The 10,133-nt window shown below is 39.0% G+C and overlaps 1 protein-coding gene across 1 annotated transcript in view; it reads left to right on the forward strand.

Moving 5' to 3' along the window:
• The window catches only part of LOC104627448 (vasoactive intestinal polypeptide receptor 1-like), a 28,863-nt gene that overhangs the window by 16,264 nt on the left and 2,466 nt on the right, over positions 1-10,133 (forward strand). Inside the window, exons 6-12 of the mRNA XM_010295713.1 lie at positions 1,777-1,909; positions 2,343-2,496; positions 4,410-4,470; positions 5,609-5,678; positions 6,540-6,631; positions 8,240-8,369; positions 9,674-9,715. Coding sequence (XP_010294015.1) covers positions 1,777-1,909; positions 2,343-2,496; positions 4,410-4,470; positions 5,609-5,678; positions 6,540-6,631; positions 8,240-8,369; positions 9,674-9,715 — 682 coding nt within the window. The remainder of the gene's footprint in view (positions 1-1,776; positions 1,910-2,342; positions 2,497-4,409; positions 4,471-5,608; positions 5,679-6,539; positions 6,632-8,239; positions 8,370-9,673; positions 9,716-10,133) is intronic.

Genomic DNA, 10,133 nt, shown 5'->3' on the forward strand with positions numbered 1-10,133 from the left:
AATAAAGCTGGCTGTGCAGTCTGTCTTAGTCTCTTCAGTGACACCATAGAGTGGAAATGCTCTAACTTGTTATCACTACTAACATAAGAAAAATATTCCTTTAGTGCGTGGCAGGACATATCTGCAGAAACGGAGTGTCTCATGCCCTTGAACTAGCAGTGGTTCTAAACTGTACGTTCCCTCTGTGAAAGACCATTGCTTCCATAATTGGGAGCTATGGAAACAGATCTAAGGAAAATTAAATATCATGTTTGATGATATTGGATATTAGGAAATGAATCCTGTTTTTGATTGGTTCCAATATACTTGGGCAAAAACCTTGAGCTTACTCTGCAGACAGGCGTGTGGAGCACAGAAGCAGCTTCCTAACTGGAGTGGATTGGCAGTCATAGAACCACAGAATCATAGAATCATGGGGTCAGAAGTGACCTCTAAAGGTCATCTAGTCCAACCCCTCTGCAATGAGCAGGGGCATCTTCAACTAGACCAGGTTGCTCAGGGTCCCGTCCAGCCTGACCTCAAATGTTCCCAGGGATGGGGCATCTACCACCTCTCTGGGTAACCTGTGCCAGGGTTTTACCACCCTCACTGGGAAAAATTTCTTCCTTATGTCTAGTTGAAATCTACCTTCTTTTCATTTAAAACCATTACCCCTTGTCCTATCACTACAGGCCTTGATAAAAAGTCTGTCCCCATCTTTCTTATCAGCCCCCTTTAAGCCCTGGCAGCTGCAATAAGGTCTCCCCAGAGCCTCCTCTGCTCCAGGCTGAACAACCCCAACTGTCAGCCTGTCCTCTTAGGAGATGATCAAAGGTCATATCACTTATTGAGGGACCCAGGGCCAAGAGACTGCTATGTCCAATCGTTCAAAGAGATTTCTTCAGCTCAAGGTAAAGCTGTGGACACGGCAATATACGGAAATAGAATTATAGAATCATTCAGGTTGGAGAAAAACTAAAAAAGAAAAAATCATCAAGTCCAACTGTTAATCTAACACTGCTAAGCCCACCACTAAACCATGTCCCTAAGTGTCACATCTACACGTCTTTTAAATACCTCCAGGGATGACGACTCCACCACTTTCCCCGGCAGCCTGTTCCAGTGCTTGACAACCCTTTCAGTGATGAAGTTTTTCCTAATATCCAATCTAAACCTCCCCTGGTGCAACTTGAGGCCATTTCCTCTTGTTCTATCTCTTGTTACTTGGGAGAAGAGACCGACCCCCACTTCCTACAACCCCCTTTCAGGTAGTTGTAGAAAGCGATAAGGTCTCCCCTCAGCCTCCTCCAGGCTAGACAACCCCAGTTCCCTCAGCTGCTCATCATAAGACGAATGCAGTCTAGGGTAAGGCAGAACTTCTCTTGCAGCCACCCCACAACGTGCGACTGACACCCACTCAATATGCTCTTCTCGTCTAGCCAGAAAGGGGCTGAGGAGCCTGTTGCAAGCTTATTCAACAAAAGGTTCTATTTAGAATAATTAAAAAGCATTAAAAAGCATCATTGCAATACGGCCTATGTGTCCTAGAGTTGCTCTCTGCCTCTGGCATCTCCTTTAAATGTTCGGTAATTCAAGGACAATTATACTAGCACTTTTATTAGCTTAAACAGATAATAACTGCTCTGGTCCCTTATGTGTATCTCCCTCTCAAATAGTGACAGATCATTTATTTGTTTTGGAAGGTGTCTACAATGACCTTGTATTCTTGTTTAAGTTTTGACGAAACCATAAGAAAGTTCTCTGAAGAACAACTTTTATTTTCTCTTTACATGTCAGAAAATTCCACTGCACACGGAATTACATCCATATGCACCTGTTTGTCTCCTTTATCCTGAGAGCAATTGCTGTTTTCACCAAAGATGCTGTTTTGTTTGCAGATGACACTATGGACCACTGCTTAATGTCAACGGTACTAAACTTCCCCTCTCTATTATCCTTGATTTAACATTTAATTTTTACCCGAAGAGAACATGGGGATTTCTTAATCCCATTTCTCGTTAGTTTGCTAGAACTGAAATCTTAAAACAAGCAATACTACACAAACCCAAAGACCAATTGCTCTGGCTACATTCAACCTTGATATACAAGGTACAGGTCTGTCAACTTAATGAAGCTGTAACAATTTCTATCAGTAAAGAATTGAATCTATAAGAAAGGACCAATGTTTCCTTTTCAAAAAGATGAAGTAAAGTCAATTGAAATGATGGAAGCCCAAACCTACTGAAATCTTGTAATAATTTCTTCATTCTTGTGTGGTAACACTGAATTTTGCCTATACTTGTAGAGAAATTAGACACAGTGGAGAGTAGACCTAATAGTTTTTTCTTCCTCTGCATTTCCAGGTTGCTTGTAAGGCTGCTGTGTCATTCTTCCAGTTCAGTATTTTAGCCAATTTCTTCTGGCTTCTTATAGAAGGGATATACCTGCAAACACTGCTTTTGCTGACCTTTGTTTCGGACAAGCAGTATGTATGGTGGTTCATATTTACTGGCTGGGGTTAGTACTCTTTTCCTCTTGGTGTTATATAGTATTTCCATTTACAGAACCAGATAAAATATTTGTTCTGACATAAAAGGTGCCCATCAAGGGTGCCACCTTTCTGATGAAAGTTGCCCATTCATCCAGTACTACTACATCAAAACCATACCATTATACTGTCTTTCTTCTTACCTTGTTAGATATTTATACCGTTCAAGACTTGGAAGGAGAGGATAGGATGGATTACTAGAAGCACTATGATATGCCTACTTGAAAGACTGCAGCACTCAACTTTACGATTGGAATTAATTTCATGCATCTACAGTAATTTAAACTTTTGCCATCTAATCTAAACTATCTCTCCAGTTTTCTCCTGCAGTAAGTAGAGTGAGGTATGCATGCCCTGGTGGTGATTAATCCAGTCCTCAAGAAGATGAGTAAGTGGCTGGTTAACATCCTGGAAACATGTTGCCTTCCTCCACTGACTAAAGAAGTTTGGGTGACTAACTTTAAGTTGACGGTTTGTTTTTAGTAAGCGGAATTAGATAGATTAATCTTAAATCATGTGTTCAGGTTTAGGAATCAAACTTTTTTTTTTTTTCTTTCCAGAGACCTTCTGGCTTTAAGGAATCTTTTGTATTTATACAGTAATTAAAATTATCTCTGATTGTCAGACTATGAGCACATAATACATAAAATCTCTTTCACTGCAAAGAATTGTTTATTGTTACTCTCAGATATTCTTGTACCTCACCTTGGCTGTTCTAAAACAGAGGCACCCAAATTGAGTGGTTACATTGACATTTTTGGCTTAGGAATGAAACCCAAATTCCCCTGAAGTAAATAGTAATTTATCATTCATCTTCAGGTTCTAAGACTTTTTTATGTAATTAAATTTTAAAAGTCTGAATTTTATAAGGGAGATGTTGATTTGGAGCTATTCCAATTATGATTGCCTGAAACTCGATGCTTAGACCTTCATAAATCACAGCTAACTTGAGATAACAAAGGGAACACCTCAATTAATAACGTAGTAATCCTCATCTTCTCCTATAATAAACGGAAAGTGAGAGACGTCTCAGGAGCAACTCAGATCTTAGGTGATATGGATGTAAATATTTCCCTTCATTAATTAAAAAGACAACTTGAACTGAATATGGTCCCAGCTTAAAGGCCTTGAACAAAGATTTAAAATTACAAAGGACAACTTCTGGGTCTTTCCTACAGACCTTAAATTGTACTTAGAAAGATATTACCTGTATTTCTATAGATTTATCAGTGAAAATGTCACTGGCTTCAGATTAGAGTCCCTTTTATGGCATCTTTGAAAGCCACTTAGCCTTTGGAAATTCAATTTCACAGGAGAGCAAAAGCAGTTGCTAGTTTATAGGTCTGCTTAAAAAAAAAAGGAAATAACTATTCAGTCATCAATGTAGAAGGATAAGCAGTGACAAAGTGATGCTAGAAATCACCAATTCCTGGATTTAGCTAAATTTTCATGGAATGCTCATCAATCGATGGCTCCTCAGGACAAAAATGTGAACTCTTCCAGCTAGTCTACGAAGAGTTGTATGCAGGTCAAAATTCACGAAATAAAAGAGCTCTAGATAAAGGATTCCTCAAGCTTCACAAGTGCTTGTAATTCATATCCAAACCTTCAAGTAATTCTTAGCTGTTATTTTTTAAAACGTAGTTTCACAGCACCCCCATTCTACTTTGTTTTGATTTCATTCTAATGCCTTTTATTGTCTTCTTTTTTTTCCCCTGAACTGCAAGTTAATTCTTTCATAAAATTATTTAAAATTATTTGTCCCATTGTCTGAACTTTAATGTGCATCCAATCTGCTGCACTCTGAGCCTTCTTATAATAAAGTTTCCACAGGACATGGTATTCAAAACAATTATATTGTGTTCCATGTTGATTTTTACAGGAGCTCCCACTGCTGTGATCTTTGCTTGGATCCTCACAAGAATCCATGGACAAAATACTGGGTAAGTCAGGGCTTGGGTAAGGAAATCAAAGATGTCTTATTTTGTATTGTATTTTGATTTACTGACAGGGAAAAAAAAGAAATTAAAAACACATCAGAAAAAAAATTTGTTCCAAAGTTGTGCTTCTAACCTTTAAAGTTCATATGCAAGTAAGTTCGAAAATAATTTTTAGTCGTCTGATTTTGATGGCGTAATAAGCACTGGAAATATCATAGTAAGTAGTGAAATTTCATTTTGTTTCCTAATGCCCAGTCCTTGAAATAATTATATTTTAAGAAAGTCACTGTTTCTGTTTAAAATCAGCCATAAATTACTAACTCTAATCTGTTCAAATAAGTAATTCCCAAACAAACACATTGTTATGTCCTGATAAGTAGTTTCTTCTTTCATTTCTATTTTTTTTTTTTTTTTTAAATTGTTTAATATGGACGCCAGGTGTAAAGCCAATGATTGCTTACTAAGAGCTGCCCTGAAGACCTTCAGGTCATTTCACATGGATGACAGGTATTATTTTACACTTACCTGCTCCAGACTCAGATTAATGATGTAGAAGCAGTAAGTTCCATGATCCACCACATTTGGCACATCCTGCCTTCCTTTCGTCTTCTTTCAGGAAGGGGGAACATGATATAACCAAGCATGTAAGGCAATTGACTGGAGGGAGCTAAAACTGGACTGTTTTGCATGTTAAACATGCGTGCAGCCTCAAAACAAGGATGAAAAGCCCACTCTGCTCTCTCCCTTCAGGGCAGCTTTACTAGGGGTCTGGGTTTTTCTTGCCTACTTTCCTCATGACCCCGAAGTCATTACATTTGTGGATGCACTGTAGTCTGGCATCTGATCTGTAGCTGGTAAACCAGCCACTTTTTCAACAGAAGAGCAGGGAGGAAGCCTGCAAATATGAATGTACATTTTTTGACTTCACTTTGGTTCTTCAACCCTTTCCTCTTATTGAATAAGCTTCCTTTAGTTAGGCTGCACAGAAACTTTTAGGGAGGTATCAGTATGGGCAGAGACCTTTAAATAGTGATTTAAAACTTAGTGTCCATCACTTTCCTATTCTGTGACAGAAATACTTTCATGTGTTGTGAAAATCTCGCATAGGAGAGATAACGACCGGTTTTGTTTGCTGTTTCAGATGTTGGGATGATGATGAAAACGGAGTGGTGTTATGGATCATCAAAGGCCCTATCGTGCTGACTGTATTAGTATGTTTTTTTAATTTTGTCTTGAGTATCTTTTGAAACGTGAAAGCTAAGTTCGTGTGTCCTTTCAGTAAGCCGGGAGAAAAGCAGGAGCACATACTGTGGTTCTGAATTTCAAACAGCTCGAAATTATTGTATAGCATGTAGTTTTGTTGTTGTAATTTTTGCTGCATTTGTTGGGTTTTTTTCCTCCCAAAACACCCGAAATCATAACCTAAAGGGTAAATTTTCTAGACTCATTCTGTAACATAATGGAATCACCTTGACACCTCCATTCCACATACCACAGCCATGTGTGTCTCTCAATCATTTCTGAAGAAAGGCAGTCCATACTAGAAGATTCTTCAAATATTAAGCTGGTTTAATACAACAAATACATATAAATCATTTCATCTTGTATATTTTTTAAATGAGTTGTTAAGATGTAAGCTCGAGACAAAAAATATCCCTTATGCACACATTTATTCCATCTAAATTTAGGGAGGAAACAGTATGTTATTTAGGATTGTGTCTGTTATAATCCCTGTCATAAATACTGAAGGGAACAGGAGGAACTATTTAGATCATATAAGATCTGCTAGGTGCTGACAACAAGTACAAGGAGTTAATATCAGACATAAAATGCTATTGAGATATGTAGGTCTATATTAATTCAACATAACTTTCATCATATTTTTATGTAATACCATATATTGGTGGGAAAAAAGAATATTATTTCTAATGTTGTTGATATGATCTGAGAGCAGATCTGCACAGGTTTATAGTAATGCAATACCTATGACTGGGGATTTTTAATTAATTTGTATCAGCTGAAGATATGTCCTGATTTGTAGTAAGTTTACAGATTTTGTCTTGTCTTTTCAGATTAATTTCATTATATTTATTAATGTGATCAGAATTCTAGTCCATAAATTGAAATCTCAAGAGAGAGGAGGGAGCCACTCAAGTCACTTTGTGTAAGTAGAGTCATAGAATTATATATAGAAACATAAAATCATGGAATCTTGCGGTGGAAGGAACCTCTAAAGGCCATCTAGTCCAACTCCCCTGCAGTTGGGACATCTTCAACTACACCAGGTTGCTCAGGGCTCCATCCAACCTGACCTGGAATGTTCCCAGGGATGGGGCATCTGTGCCACCTCTCTGGGCAACCTGGGCCAGGGTTTTACCACTCACTTTACAAAATATTTCTTCCTTATATATAGTCTAAATCCACTCTCTTCTAGTTTAAAACCATCACCCCTTGTCCTATTGCAACAGGCCCTGCTAAAATGTCTGTCCCCATCTTTCTCCTCAGCCCCTCTCAGCCCTGGCAGCTGCAGGAAGGTCTCCCCGGAGCCTTCTCTGCTCCAGGCTGAGCCTCCCCAGCTCTCCCAGCCTGTCCTCCCAGCAGAGCTGGTCCAGCCCTCGGAGCGTTGCTGGGGCCTCCTCTGGCCCCGCTCCCGCAGGTCAGTGTCTCTCCTGTGCCGAGGGCTCCGGAGCTGGACGCAGTTACTCCAGGTGGGGTCTCCCCAGAGTGGAGTAGAGGGGCAGCATCACCTCCCTTGACCTGTTGGAGTATTTCTGGGTCACTTGATATTGACTTGTTGTAGCTGCTGTAAAAGATGTTTTATGGGCAAGTGCACAAAACGTTCTACTTCTTACTAAAAGGAAGAGAAATCTCCAGAAGAAGTAACAGTGTAAACTTTCCTTTTCATCCCAAATATCACACCTCTTTTTTTCTTCAGGGAGAGGAGGGTGGGGTGGATGTGTTGGGCACAATGAGAATAGTAAAATACAAAGTATTACAACTCCAAGAGGGCCCAACTTGAAAGTGTCAACACTAAATGTCAGGTAATATATCCACCTTGTTCCCAGTCCTTTCCATGCAAATGGCCACATGGAGAAAGATACAGATAATTTCCTTTAAATTCTTAGCAGTAACATGATGCTGATGTTGTGGTAACTGAACCTAGTCCTTCCTGTTTACTATCCCCCTCACAATCAATGGGGATCTTCTCAGTGCAATCAGAGGACACTAGGAACATATTTCACTCATCCTAAGATATGTAGATATGGCTGTTAGTTATGGCACAGGACCCGGCATAAACCAGTGCCCTTCTGGAGTGAGCTGAAGGCCAAGTAGAATACCCTAGGACATCATCGACGGCACTCACACCACTGTTTAATCAACTGAATCAAGTCCTATGGACAGTGATGATTAGACCTCCACTGACAGTTTGGAAGTTGAGACACTTATATGGGGGATACCTACATGTGATTGAGATTAAACTCAGGAGGGCAGATCAGAAGCACATAGTCTGGTGCCCCTGTTTTTGCACGTATAACAAAAACATATATAGATAGGCCTTTAAAGGTCAATCCAGAAAACCAGCATGCTGATTTGTTCATCACTAGGTGTTGATGGTGGGACTGGCAGAAAGCAATCTTTCCCTGACTTTGTTGGATGTAGTTGCCTCTATTATGGAGCTGTCTTCTGTATTAAAATCTGTTCCAACATATAATGGCTATCATTAATTCCATATTTCTAACACTGTATTGTTCTTTAATTCTTGATTTGCCAGGAGACTTGCTAAATCCACATTACTCTTGATCCCCCTCTTTGGAGTGCACTACATTGTATTTGCGTTTTTCCCAGAAAGCACTGGTCTGGAAGCTCGCCTTTATATTGAGTTGGGCTTGGGTTCTTTTCAGGTAAGCTGGACAAAATGTTTATCAGTCCTAAGAGGTTTGAGCTGAAATATCACACTGTCAGGAGTTTTAGATTTTAGTTTGGTTATTAGAGCAGGTGTTAATAATGTGTCTAAATTCAACACACACATTCCATCTTACTCCTTTGCAAGCTCTTGTCCCCTATCTTATTATCTGAAATCTCACACAAGATTTGAGTTCTGACTCAGACTTCATATTAATAATCACACAAAAAACTACATCTACCTTCATTGAATTACAATGACTGAGTACCATGAAGACCAGACTATGGATTAAGGTGAGTTGATTGAAATTAATTCCACATGTAATAAAGTTGATGGTAAGAGGACTGAAAAAATAAGGATAAAGTATAACAACTTTTTCTGCGCTTACCCTTTAGCAGTAATAAGTCTATCATGTTAATACTTGTTGATTTCTTTTGTTTTGCTATACCATTGTTCAAAACAATGTTTTGGATTTGAGATGGCCCGGGCCTGAGTATGATACACAATATAATAAATAGCTGAGGTTTTTTTCCTTTCTCCTTCCCCTGTACCCCACAATAGCTTGTCCATGTTGATATGTGTTGAAAATTATTCCTCTTCCATGCTTACCTCTCAACCATGGCCAGGCTCTGCTTGGGACAATACTTGCTGGCCCAAGCCAAAGCTGCATCATGGACTATGTTGACATTTTAACAACATATAGAAGCAAAGGCCAGTATTCTGGGCTGTGCCTTGTTCAGTTTACTAATAAACATGTAGTCTAGCACCGTCTGGTGTTTGTCTGTGTTAGCACAGTGTGTGAAAAGGCTTGGCTCCTGGCTGACTAACAAACAATGCCTGGTTATAGTTCTGGGTGAATATGAACCCAAGACCTTTCCTAACAGGTTGTTTGAACCCAGCCATCGTCATGTGAGTGAAAGAAGATAGTTTAGTGGTAAAGTTCTAAAACAAGAACAGGTCTTCACCCAGTTTATTCACTACTGTAAATATAGACTAGAGCAAGACAGAAGTGACTACTGCCTTATCTGAGGAAGAACTTGTTTTTAAGATATATTAAACAGTAAGTTAGTTCTCAGTGTCTCTATAGAAGGGCAATAATATACATATAGTATTGCAAGTTCATTGAGGAATTTAATCCTATTCTGAAAACCCAATAAATAGTGCCACATCACCTAAATTCCAATAGAAAATAGGTATTTTTGCTGTCTTACTCAAATTTTGAAGGAAACCTGATATTTTCCTCTGATTCTATTCTTTAAATGCTGATGGTTGACTTTTTTCTCCCTACCCTCCCTGTTGTAGGGTTTTGTTGTGGCTCTTCTATATTGCTTCTCAAATGCAGAGGTGAGTAGCAAGTACATAAGATTATCAAAACCTTTTAAACTCATGGACTTCTCTTGTTTTCCATTTTTTTCCCTATTTCCAGGAGAGATCTGTGCTTTGATCTGCTCCCGAAAGCAAGAAATACCCATATCTTTTTTTCCCTTGGTACCTTTGTTGACTTTACTTGTATTCATACAGTTCTGAGAGAAGGGCACAAAACAAGCTTTGAAGCAATGACCCTTTACAAATGGTTGGTAACTTTCCCATCAGGGGACTTTTTTTCTGCTTTATGTCTGATAGCTATCATCATGATGTCTCAATGGAAAGCTTGTAACACTCCTTACTTTCTTTAGGTTTATTTTCTCCTAGTGAGTTTCTTCTTTCTTTTTCTCGTTCTCTCTCTTCCTCTTCCTCTTCCTCCCCCTCTTCCTCTTCTCTT

Source organism: Phaethon lepturus, unplaced genomic scaffold (genome assembly GCF_000687285.1).
Source record: "Phaethon lepturus isolate BGI_N335 unplaced genomic scaffold, ASM68728v1 scaffold861, whole genome shotgun sequence".
Classification (NCBI taxonomy): Eukaryota; Metazoa; Chordata; class Aves; order Phaethontiformes; family Phaethontidae; genus Phaethon; species Phaethon lepturus.